Consider the following 13607-nt stretch of genomic DNA (forward strand, 5'->3'; position numbering starts at 1 on the left):
CGCCCCTTGCGGTGGGTTCACCTAGGGCTTTCTCAAGGCATTGAATTATTCAACGCTTTTTGCCGCATTCAATATGGCACCTAACAAGCACGCCTCATTTCCGATCCCATGATTACTTCTAGGATTCCGGTTCTTGAACACGGATCGTCTGCATTCAAAAACCGAATATACTCTGATGAATAATTCAATGCCTTGGAAAAGCCCTAGGTAAACACACCACAAGGGGCGAAACACGTGTCTGCTGTCTCTTCTTGCAACTTTCAAGAATTTTCCCATGGCGGGAATTAATAAATGCACCTGAACTAAAAAACGTGGATCTGATATATTATTGTCTGCATGCAACCTGAAATTGTACTACAACTCTTAAAATGATTTAAGTGGGTTCTCAACTCCAGTATTTCCAGATACTTAGTGAAGGTTGCAGCGCAGCCGCACAGCGATCAGGGCTATGGATGCACCACCAGCACAACAAAGACGTGCCAAAGGCAAGCCTGTTGACGCTTGTCTGCGGCTGGACAGCGCCCAGTGCCAGGATCCCTGCTCCCCAGCCACCACTGTTACGATGCCAACACTCTCCATACCCTAAACATTGGAACAACCCAGTGAACGCTGCTGCCACGCTGCACTCAATGGTAGGACCGTTGTCCTGTGCCAGATGCACATTCTCCTGCAAGCACACTGTCGCGCCGCACAGCACCCCACCGAACTCTTACCACAGCACGCTAGAAGCAACACACCAACTCCACTACCTGCTCCTCAACACATGCTCAATGTGCAAGCACTCCAGCGAATTATGGGACCTCATCATTACCCTCACACCTGACATCCTCTTCCTCACCAAAACATTGCCCAAACCCATGTGCGCTCCAGACATTGCCACAGCAATCCCCTATGGATATAAAATCACTCACGAAGATCGCACCAGCAAGCCAGAAGGAGAAACAGTCATAGTCCACAAAGAAACCACACAGTATACCACCTCCACAGGTAACACTACCACCCAATGGAGCACCTCAACTTCAAGCTCCGCATGGACAACAAGACTACCATCAGACGTACTCTAGCCCACCGGCCCCTAGGCCCACACGCCAGCTTCTGCATCACCATTACAGACTTCATCATGCCCCTAGACTCGGAATCCAAGGACTACATGTTCCTTGGTGTCCTTAACTTCCACAATGACAACAACAACACTGCACACCTCCTTGACGGTGTGAGCTGTCTCGGATTAACCCAGATCATCCACGACGCTACACACAGCAGGACACATGCTGGACCCCATCTTCACCGAGAGCAGCTGTGTCACATACAGCCATGTCATTGAACTCACAAGGATTGACCACTCAGTCTTCCAATATAACATCTCCAGTCCCACCAAGACGTTTGGCGCTCCCCACTGGACGCGTAGCAAAGTTTCAGAGGCCGACTGTACTGATGTCCTGAATACCTCCAGCCCCACCACCCCCACCAACGTCAAACAAGGAGTAAAAAACTTCAATGCCTGGCTCACCAACTACGCTGACAGCATTGTACCCATCAAAAGCAGTATCTAGAGAAAACCTTCTAAAAAGCCCAGCTGTACACCCCTGAACTCAGAAAAGTTAAACAAGACAGCAAACAGCTGGACAGCAAGTGGATTGCCAGCAAAGACATCTCTGACAGGTTAGCTTTCAAGACTTCCCTCAACCTTTACCACCGTCTGCTGTGAGCAAGAGAGAAGCCAGCACAAGCCATGTGTATCGAAACCAGCATCAACAACACCAAGGAACTCTTTAGCATCACTAAGGAATTCTCCAAACATCACACCCTCACAGAAGCTGTGCCACAACCTTGCCGAATTCTTTCACAAGATTGCAACGATATACAGGAACTTTAAACTCCGACCTACACCTACAGACTTTATCGACAGAGTCACCACCACCACAACCAACACCAACTGCAAACTAACAACCTGGAAACTTCCCCCCCTAGGACACCACCTCAACCATGAAATCCATCCACTTGGGAGCAATCAGATACCCCTGCCTGCACCACAGTTTCAATCTCGGAAACCAAAGGACTGGCCAGGAACTTACCACTCTAATCAACATTGCCATCAACATCACAACCTCCCATGATGCTTGGAAACACACTGAAGTCAAACCACTACTCAGCAAACCCACCGCAGATCCCAACGTACTCAAACAATACCAGACAATTTCCCTGCACCCTTTCCCAGCTAAGGTACTGGAAAAAATCATCAACAATCAACTCATGATCTATATGGAGCACAATCATCTACTAGACACCTCCCAATCTGGCTTCCGCTGCAGTCACAGCACCGACACCACCCTGATCGCAGCCACGGACGACACCTGTACCCTCCTTGACCGAGGAAAAACAGCGGCTCCTCCAACTCTTGGCAGCCTTTGATACCGTACCCCCCCACACATTGATCAAAAGACTCCACCATATCGGCATCAAAGGGGATGCACTCAGACTGATCCTTCCTCACTGGAAGAACCCAGAGGATTCACCTACCACCTTTTGTTTCTAAACCAAAAGACATCACCTGTTGGGGCCCCCAAGGATCATCCCTCAGCTGCATGCTTTTTCATGCATATATGACCGCGCTTGCCAACCAAGGTGATTGGTCGCGCTTTACACATCCTGTTTGATTGATTGACTTATAATAGATTCATCGTACATACGTTAATCAGCCATGCTATTTACTATCAAACTCCTCAACACTCTCTAACTCAATCCACTGAGACTACCTGGATGTTAGAACAAAGCATGTGTTAGATGTAAGCTTGACAAAAAATACATTCGATTTTATTTAATTTTTGTTATAAATAATATAATGTACCTTTACTTTGCTACTATTACTTATATTACCTATTTGTATTGTTGCAACTCCGTGTAGCTTCCTTCATTTTGCAACCTCACGCCCTCTCTGATATATATAAAAGTCATTAAAGATGTATGAACGGCGCCTAAGTCTTTTTATTTCATTTTAAGATTCAGTGCCTTGGTTTTTAACCTTTTGATTTCTGTGGACCTTAATCATTACTGGAATCCGATGACCCCCACTGAATCATTATCGGTATCCTGGGACCCCCCACTGAGTCATTACAGGAAGCAGGGACTCCAGCTTAAGCAACTTCGATTATCTGAATCACAAAACAATACACAAATGATTCAATATTTTATTTAATTTACAAATATTAAAAAGTCACAATTTTAATGGAATGGTCAGAGCTTTTCCAAATTTAGTTATGTTAACCTATCATCCCTACTAGATTCTGTTTTATGTACTTGCACTGTCCCACGAATCAATCTGAGGATATGAGTCAAATGTGTAGACTCCAGTTTCAAGTTCCTTCACATTTACAGACATTTTAAACTTTTCAATTTTACATTTTGCTTCTTTATTTACATACACATTTTTCATCTATTAATATTATTTAATTTTATAAGCCGTCGTGGGTCCCCTGAGTTGACATCAGGGTTACCCCAACCACAGATTAAGAACTGCTGCTCTAGTGGACTCCTGTACAGAAAGAAAGGCAGTTTATTTCACACATCTTTCACTTGTAGCAAGCAATCAACCCTGACTGTATTTCTTTTAAAGCTCTGTATTTTGTGCAAATTGTGTCACAGACTGTACAAATGTGGCAGTAACAGCTATATATGTTTATGACTGTAAAGATATTAGTTCTTCATTTACAGTCCTTTTTTGGTCAGAAGCCGATACAACATTGGCTGTTTCGCCAGGATCATATAATATAAACAACACAATTAATAAATAAAAAAAACATACATGTGTAAACATAGAGGGGACTTTTGGCCAGACCTCTTCAGCCACTGATCGGTTACACCTTCATTTATACTTTGGTTCCTCCCATCATAGCAAACGGCATGAGGCAGTGGGTCCTCCCACTTCAGCCATTCAGCTGTGAGAGATGGCCTTTTTTCCTGATCACATGTGCACATACTCCTATAAAGAGGTGCACTTCAGTGCTAGGGCTGGTGGCTAATATATTACATGGCCAATGCTGTTCTTATTTATTTTTTCTTTTTTTAAATTTTGTAGACATTCATATGTATTTAATTTGTAGCCAGCATTTAGAGTTTGGCAAACAGGAGTACTCCACCTTAAACGTGGTAGAGTTTCCTGCCCACCAAACTTAAGGTCCACTTGCTCTATTCAGAGATCAGCATACCACTATATTTCTGCCGGCAGTGCCCCCGCAGGCTCCACCAGTGGAAACCTTACATCAATAGCTCAAAGGCCTTGTGGCCGTCAGTGTAAGAACCTCAGTTCATCCATTCTATTGAGGGTCGACGTTCTGAGGTATTTTTTAATCTGTTATGAATAGACAAGCTAAAAATACCCAAGTGAAATAAATGGGACCCCACTCACTGGGAAATGTTGGTGTTATAAACTTTGGAAGTTTGTTTTTGCAAAACAAAAAAGTTTTCTGAATGGAAATATGACACATAGTGGCCACTCAGCAAACTTTCAGTACGTCTAGAGGTGCTGTGGGGGTGGCTCCTCTGAAGCCACAGAGATGTCGGACAGGTAGGTGGAGAGCTCTAAATATGACAAGCGGTATTCTATCAGAACAGCGGAGGTTATTACCTGCACCAGTAGGTGGATGCCAGCCTCTCCCCAAATTCTAAATGCAGGCTTTTATTTTGAGGGTACAGTATTTAAAAGACAATAGTGCTTTTTCCTTGCACCAATAAGTATAGTATTTCCCTTGATATGCATTAAACATAAAAAGGGTTTCTATACATAACACAATTGCTATAAAGAACCCGTACTATTCTATTAAAATTACGTGACAGTATATTTTAAAATTTTACATTTTTACTTCATCGGACTGTGACATTTAAGCAGAACAATGTTTTCTTTATTATTATATCATATAAAAAAATAACCATTTGCTAAGGTCAGACCTGTTGGCTTTTCCAATGCTTGTTTCATTCCTAGTGCTTATCTGTCTTTATGTTTCCTACTGGTGCTCCAGAATCGTTTTAGGTTTAAAAGTTTTTGGTGGTATCAGTGCATAAAGTAGAGGTACTTTTGTGCTTAAAAACACAACCGCTCCCCTTTGAAGCAACAATTAAGCCAACAATGAAAGAAAGGATGCTTGGATTACCTCTAGTAATGTTTCATGTTCATTAAAAATTCAAAGGGTCAATTTCAAGGAGCTTAAAGGAGGTATGTGTTTTGAGCCTAATTTATCAATTTGGACAAATTGTGACCTTTGCCAAGGGAGCAGGGGAAGGCCTAACAGGATGCTGTTCAGTGATGGCACTTCCACCTGACCTCTGTGCAGTGTGCTCTTTTTATAATACTTGAGTCCCATTAAAGCAGATATTTGAATTGTAAATGTAATACTTCTTCATCGCATTAGAGAGCTTTATTAATTCCTATTTCAATTTTTCCTTTTTATATGAAAGTCTGTCATCCTTTCATTGCACAGATTCATGATCCACCTTTTCTCGGTCATTATGATCTTATATATGTATTCAAAGTTGGCTAGATACTCATGAAATTTAAGAGCAACTACGCCCACCTAGTCTGCCATCTGCACAGCCTGCTAGTACATACGCTCTACTCTCCCATTCTGTGTCCAGTTTCGCATTTTGATTTCTTAAATATACCAATGAGAATATTGAAATAGACGGCCACCGAAGGAGTGCTTTTTAAATGTTGTCAAACCCCTAAAATGTTTTTATTGGGTCGGATTACGCAAACAGGAACATGTTATTGAAAGCAGTAAGTACAATAATGCAATACACCATCTGGTTGTCTGTAGTACAAAGAACAGAAACAAAATGTTAATTTATGCTGGTAAACAGGGATGATTTAGTGAAAATGATTTCGCTTGTTAATCGCACATTGATCTTCAAAGCGAGGAAGGGGGTTTACAGCTGCCTTGTCCAAGGTTTAGCTAACAATTGACATTTGATTGCTTGCAATCTTCAGGGCATAGGTTTTGTTTTCATTTTAGTGGTATACTACTACTTAAACTGAGGGAATGTTTAATTACTCAAAGGTAATAAACTGACTGGCAAGGGAACTGTGGATGTCTAATTTTCCCGAGTCTCTACTGAAAGAAATCTGGATTTAAAAGGCCTAGGGTCATTCAGATAAAGGGAGTCATTCGTCAACGACCGCGGAAGCACCGCCAACAGGCTGGCGGTGCTTCCATGGGCATTCTGACCGCAGCGGTACAGCCGCGGTCAGAAACGGGAAACCGGCGGTGTCCCGCCGGTTTCCCGCTGCCCCAGGGAATCCTCCACGGCGGCGCTGCTTGCAGCGCCGCCATGGGGATTCCGACCCCCTTACCGCCATCCTGTTCCTGGCGGTTTTCACCGCCAGGAACAGGATGGCGGTAACAGGTGTCGTGGGGCCCCCTAACAGGGCCCCACATTGATTTTCAGTGTCTGCCAAGCAGACACTGAAAATCGCGAAGGGTGCCACTGCACCCGTCGCACGCCTTCAACTCCGCCGGCTCCATTCGGAGCCGGCTTCCTCGTTGAAGGCGCTTTCCTGCTGGGCCGGCGGGCGGCCTTCTGGCGGTCGCCCGCCAGCCCAGCGGGAAAGCCAGAATGGCCGCCGCGGTCATTTGACCGCGGTGCGGTCATTCGGCGGCTCCCGCCGGGCGTGCGGTTACCGCCGCCGGCGGGAGTCAGAATGACCCCCAAAGTCTGCCAAAAAAACATTCCAAAGTATCACCTCGTTTCTGTGATATATGGGTTCTGAAACAACTGCAATTTTTCCAAAACAGATGTAATCTATATTGTGACTGGTAAAATAGGTGAAATTAAACAATAGCCAGCAACTCTCTTCGGTGATGGTATATTATCTGTCAAAATGAGAGGGACTACGGAGGAATTTACACCATCTACAAGAAGAGTGACTAATCTCATTGGGTGCTGCATCCACCTTTGGAACTTATCCACATTTCCAAAAGTCTCAGGTTAGTTAGCAAAAGGCAACTTCGCAGACTTTCTTTGTGTTTTAGGTAGTGCGCCAAAGTTTGCGGGTTGTGGACTTACTAACACATTAAGCACCAGTGGTAAAACAATGGACTCAGTGACAACCATAACAGCATTCAAACGGTGTTGGAAGGAAGAGACTGAAGATTTCGGACAGAGCGTAGTAATAAGTACAAACTGATTTACCCCAGTCTTCTACAAGGTAACAGTTTGGCTGAATGCTTCCCGATTGACCTTAAAGGTATCTCACGGTTAGCCATGTGAGAGAAGCTGATGTGTGCAAACAAATAAACAAAAGATGTGTTGTGGACATATGTACCTAATAAGTGATGAATAGAAAGCTTAAATGAATCTGAACTCCTGGTAATTACTCAGTGCCACATTGCTGTCCATAATTTTTATGCTCACTGTGACACTATAAATAAGAACCAGATTTATGAAGATTAATTTAGGACCTGCTCAAAAACATACAGTTCAGTCGGAACGTACAACAAAGCTGAAACACTGTTGTTGGTTGGAGGAGAGAACACTGTTGTTGGTGGAGGGGACATGGCCCAGCAGTTGGGGTTCAATTACTGATAAGGGGCAGCGTCACAGAAGGCAATATAAACTGAATGGAATGAATACTCCCCGTTTGTTGGTGGTCAGCGGTGCCGTCTTCATAAACCAGAAATCTTCTTCAAAAATTCATTTTGGTTCCAGGAAGTTAATACAAAACATTCCTTCTGCACTCAGAGGACTGCGTACTGCTACATTACCACACTCAGAGAAATGTGTAAGGATTTAATTCTACTGATCTTGGAAAAAGTGACTACTAACAAAAGGTAGTTTTCATTCAGCAGTCACCTCGGGATCTACTTTACTGCTTTAAGGATGGGTATCACCACAGACTGTGGGCAGCTAGATATACTGTGACAGCAAAATGAAGCAAGCCGGCCACAATGAGTGAGAAGTATCCTGATTGGGCAGTGTTCCCCTTATTAGGCACAACTCCTGTGCAGTGAACCTAAAACATTTACTAAGGATGACAGGTAGTGGAATGTAATTAGCAAAAACTTGGACCCGATTACAGAAAGCCTCAGGCTTAAATTAGTATGTGTTCTATCTAGCATCCTGATTTGATCACACCAACCTGCTGTCCACTCACAAGTACACCATAACCTCTTTTATGGCCTTGACAAGGACTGTGGATGCAAAACTAAGGCTCAATTCCGATCACCAATAACTGATGGTGAACCACCTTTCAAAGCACATCTTCTCCATTACAATGTTTCTTCAGTACTGTTGTGTAGCCATTTTAGCTATAGTTTAACACACATTATTTAAGCAGACTAGGCCTGCCCATGTGCAGTTTAACCTAAATATGTTTTATTCTAGCTTCGATATATTATTTTAACAATAGCCACATTTGCGGTCTTGTTTTATTTTTCTCTATTTAGCTCTTCTTCACCTAGACCCGCACTGCGTTCCTAAATAAGATATTTATTTCACTTTGTGCTTTCTCAAGGCTGCAATAAGATAGGATGCCGGCAAAAGTGGTACACTTTGTCTCCAATGTTCACAGAAACATACACACTCTTTCTTGGAGCATCAACTGTTTTATTATAAAAACACTACTTTGGCCCATGTACGTTTGAGGGAAAATCTAGCCAGATGACCGCGACTGTATGCGGACTGCTGAGTGCTTTGTTGCAGCTGCTTATGTAGACTACAGGCCTAGAAAAGCAAATATTCAGCAAATGTAGACAAACTTGGCTCACAATTAATATATAAAACCGCTCCAACCACAAAATTATTTTTCGGAAGCATCTAAGGGTCAGCTTAAAACAAACATATCAATAATATGATTTGGTCAATTTTCCTCATATGATCTATTGGCAAAATGGTCAGATAAATGTGATTCAGCAGTATGCAGACTGTGTATAAAAAAACAAGAATCACGAACTCACTTATTAGGCACCTTTACCTTCCTGCTGAATGAACATAGGTATTGGTTCCTTAATGTTTTTAACCAATTTGGTATCAAAACATGTGGCCAAGCACTAATGTTCTGTATGTGGGGAGACTTTGCTGTGGTGATTGTACAATTCTTAACATTAATGAAAAGAGAACACCTGTTGTTAACAGCAAAAGAGCTCTAATGAGGAATATGTGTTTAATAGAGGAAGCATCGTCCAATACAAGATGACCGAGCTTAGGGATAGGTTGCTAGCAATATACGACTTTGACATTCGTATAAGAAGTTTATATATCGGCATTTGTTAGGTATACAAACTCCGTGCTATCCTTCCCTCTTAAGCCTGACTGTTTAAAATGAGTTTTAATCTACCTGTGGTTGGGATTATGTAAAATACTTTAAATTCCTTTTTTCAAATGTAAAAACTCGTTTTGAACGATTTGCTAATACATAATAACAACAAATCATGCAAGAAGGAAGTAATTTTAGCTGTGTGCTGCCAAAGCTGGACACTTTTTTGAGCACGCTGCACTTTTGTTAGTAAAATGTATGGTTTGTATTAACTGAAAAAAAAGATTAACATTTCCTTTTGTATCACTCGATGTCAAAGACAGATTTTAATGCAAGGATTGAAGAGAGAGAGGCAGCCGGGTTGGTATACCTTGTCTGAATTGTTACACATCAGAAGGGCTGAAAATGCATTCTAGTACGTCCTAAATAGAGAAACATCACTATCAATTTCACTTTTAAGGAAACATCTTTAAAACGTCTTTCTATGAATAGAATTTCATACAAGTCTCAATGCCTTTCGTCTCACATTGCTCACACAATAATTACTTCTAATATCATGGCAGTCTTTCGAGGTCGTACTAATACCAACTAGAAACATCCTCAAAGTCGATATACAAAACGTTTGACAATCTCAAAAACAGCCTGGACCAGTATATGCACTGCAATGCTTCTTAAAGACAATGTATAACCATAGCAATGTTTGTACCAACATTTAAATTTTTATAGGGCTATGATGCCTAGTTTGAGTGGATGCAAACACAGAATCAAGGCATCACTCGGGCTTCACATTTAGATACAAAGCACCCAAAGTCAGATATTTTTTAATAAAACTTGGTTAGAAGACTAAAGGACCAAACAGATACACCAGAGCCAATTTATATGCTCATCCAGGCACAATCTTTTAAAGGAATTCAAGTCACTATACTAAAAAGTCAGTATAGCTGATTAACTCCGTTTTAAAATTAGATGAAGTAATCTTAATTCACACTAAACCAATAACGATCATCAATAAAGCAAGACAGTTTATAATATTTTATCATATTGATAGATATGGTCTTACCTGCTGTAAAAGGCATTTTGTACGGGTAATTGATGTGCCCTGTGTGTCCATTGCTAATCCTGGCAACTGGAAGATGCATAACTCCACAGAGGCTGTAACTGTTCAACTCAGTGTCCTCTCCAAAGCAATACCGAGAGTTGCAACTGCGGAGATGCTGAAAAGGGGTACTCGATGGCAGAGTACTCTGTGAAACCAGGAGACCCTGGCAAGCAACTGGCTGTGAAAACTCCTCAGCTTTAGGATACACGGAGCAGTGTGAGAAGCCACTGTACTGCATTCCACTTTGGCCATAGGAAACATAAAACCCATCCAGTGGGGTGATATCAGAAGTTTCAAATAGGCAGGTACAATCTGTAGGAATGCCTGGAATAGGCAATGTGTGGAGCTGATGCAATGGGAATGATGGCTGTTGAAAGTCCTGTTTGGGAGTTGGTGATTTCTCCCCAGGACGTCCAAATTCAGGCTTCATTGCAGCTTGGCCTCCCATTAGCAAAGGCAGTCTGTGATATAGAGCCTCTGTGCTATCATGGTATTTTGATGAAGGTTCGTTCTGGATGCTGTCCATTTTAGCAGCAAGTTTTGCAGTCTCCTGAAGTTCTGCTTTCTGTAAGTCACCATTCATCCCTTCTGGCCATCCGTTCTGGTCCTCTAGATATCCATGTAACATTTCCTTTTTGGACTTGACACAGTTCTTCTTACTAGATTTGGCCCACTTAACTTTTGGTTTGGTGCAGTGGTTCTCAGACTTAACGTCAAGACCCAATTTATTCCTCTGTCTCAAGGGATGGTCTTTTTCATTGGTTAGTCTCAGGAATGCCACTGCGTTCAGACTGGCAAGTCTCTTTGGAGCAGGATGATGGATGGCTTCACTGTCGCCACTTTTATTACCCTCTTCAAAAACATTATCCAGTGATTTTTTAGAAATGTGACACTTTGCGCTCAACTCATCTTTGTTTCTTCTTCCACAAACGTTCTGTGTGGATTTTTGCAATGAAGACCATTTCTTATCAGTTATATGAGCAAGGTTCTTAGAAATACATTCTAAACTGACTTTGGTGGAGTCTCTCCGAACACGCCTGGAGGAAGTCCTTGGATCGTCTCTTTGAAACAACAGGTTATTCACCGCTTCAGCGTTGAGCGAGGCTAGCCGCCGTTTCCGAGGCTCTGGTGGGTCAAGGTCTGGTTCCTTCAATGAACAACTAGTTTTGCATCTTTGTCCCGCTGGATGAGTCACTTTCATTTCCACAGGACTACTCTCATTCTGAAGTGTTTCAGGAAAACAGCCAGGGGTAACATCACTTATCCAACATGAAAGGCCCTGCTTAGTACCACTTTGGCTATCTTTTGTCACTGATCCAGTCACATCTTCCAGTCTGGTAAGGAGCACTTTGCATGTTTTTTCACTCAGTGGGTGCAAGCGCTTCCGTAAGGGGTAGGACTTTTGCACTTTCTGAAATTTTGTGCCTTTGCCCACACTGGAAAACAGTCGACTGCAGTTTTGTCCTTTGATTGTCTCTTCCACGCTGCATTCTGCCTCCATGATATCCATCCTTTCTGCTTCTGTCCACATCACAATGAGGTCAGCGGAACCAATTGGATCCTTAAGCAGGAAAAGATGTTTTGTCCAAGCATGGGTCATAGGTTAGGAGTGTGGCTGTCATCTAACTGAAGCAAAGTTCTGGAAACCAATAGAAAACACAGTTATTTCTAGTCAACAGAAACATTTCACACGTACAGCAAAACTATTACATGAGGAACTTTTACGAGGATTTATTTTTTTAAAAGGTAGCGCTATATATATAAGCATCAAAATGTTTCAGTAATGATAAAAAGCTACAAAAAAAGATTAAACAGTAAAATACGCTTCAGGAATAACCTTTGTAGACATGCTTTTTTTACAATGAAAGACAAAGGGACCAACATTAAAGTTTTCCAAACACCAGATTAATTGAGCTCTTGTCACCTGAAACTAAGTCCCCTTTACAGACAATATGATGCTAAATGCTATGATCTCTACTTTTCCAGTCGATTCTGCTTCTTGAAGAAGAAGAGTTAGTAAGTGTGGTTGGGTTGTGCACTAAAACGAGCTACTGAAAAAGAAGACAATGCAGTCACGCAAGAGAGGGGCTTTAAGCTCAGGCATTTGCAAGGGAGTAGCACAACTCTGAAATACATTTAATAACTTCCTAGTCCACCCGCCAGAAACTTTTTTTTACATAGCATAGTCGGAAGATATTTTATGGTCATCTGTGAAAACAGGCCCCTTATTCTCAGCTTCCATCTTGGTCTTTTTATTGCTCCCCGTGTACATAAAGATTGTTCAATTGGCATTTAGTCAGATACTGATGGTTCATCCTGGCTTTCTTTGTTGAGGAATTGTCTTACGGGAGTTCAACCAACCTATCTGACCCTCAAAGAACTGCCCAGCAATGTGCTTCAGGATCTTTCAGAGGTGATCCGCTAACATGAGTACAATGTATACCCCCTAAAAGCCTTACCCTAAAGCATGAATGATGCGATGTGATAGATGTATCCGATTCTAAATTGTTCCAACCATAAAGAAGCATACACAAACCAAATACACTGTGCTGAGTGAGGAACGAAGTACCTCAAACTACAGCTTTGGGTTGGGTTCTTTACTGAGTTACTAAGAATCACAGCATTGCCTAAACTATATAATCCTCTAACAGGTCAGGATGACAATACCTGCCACCAGGTACATGTTTGCTTTATCACACGGGGTGTTAAGGTCCATGGAAGAGGGAGCATTTCCAACATATACAGGCCAGGGACGATCCTGGCCATCAATGCAATAAATCATTCAAATATATACACATAGCTTTCAATCAATGTGTAAGCACATATATATTTTATGTATCTTACTCATAAACTATTTCATCCTCAGCACATAAACATCTAGAAATTACATTAAATAGTCATACTCTCATAATTAAAAGACTAACATGCCATTACTCAAAATAACGACGTCAAAGAACAACTCAAGAACTTAATGATACAATAATACAACAATAAGTGTTCAATACAAATATCACAATTATACGTGTCCAGCACAAATCTTAAATCCATCTTATTATTCCTTTTCCAAATATCTCATATTTTGTTGGCAATCCATGCAGTCACAAGAGGAGTGTCCTCGTGTCCAAAATTCTCTATAGTTTTGAAATATTAAGCAGCCTCACTCCTCTATACTGCAAGCTGAACCATGAGGTTTGGCCTCCTTACAGTCTGGACAATAAAAGTTATGTTGAGGTCTCCGTCAGAGTGACAGCATTACACAAGATG

General features: G+C 41.9%; 1 protein-coding gene across 4 annotated transcripts in view; it reads right to left on the reverse strand.

The window, feature by feature from the left end:
* Positions 1 to 13607, reverse strand: part of BAHD1 (bromo adjacent homology domain containing 1) — a 486847-nt gene that overhangs the window by 163856 nt on the left and 309384 nt on the right. For all 4 annotated transcript variants that reach the window (XM_069208580.1, XM_069208584.1, XM_069208581.1 and 1 more), the window contains exon 2: positions 10305 to 11982. In XM_069208580.1, coding sequence (XP_069064681.1) covers positions 10305 to 11943 — 1639 coding nt within the window. In that variant the 5' untranslated portion in view covers positions 11944 to 11982. The remainder of the gene's footprint in view (positions 1 to 10304; positions 11983 to 13607) is intronic.

The sequence above is a fragment of the Pleurodeles waltl genome, chromosome 9, assembly GCF_031143425.1.
Source record: "Pleurodeles waltl isolate 20211129_DDA chromosome 9, aPleWal1.hap1.20221129, whole genome shotgun sequence".
NCBI classification, from domain to species: Eukaryota; Metazoa; Chordata; class Amphibia; order Caudata; family Salamandridae; genus Pleurodeles; species Pleurodeles waltl.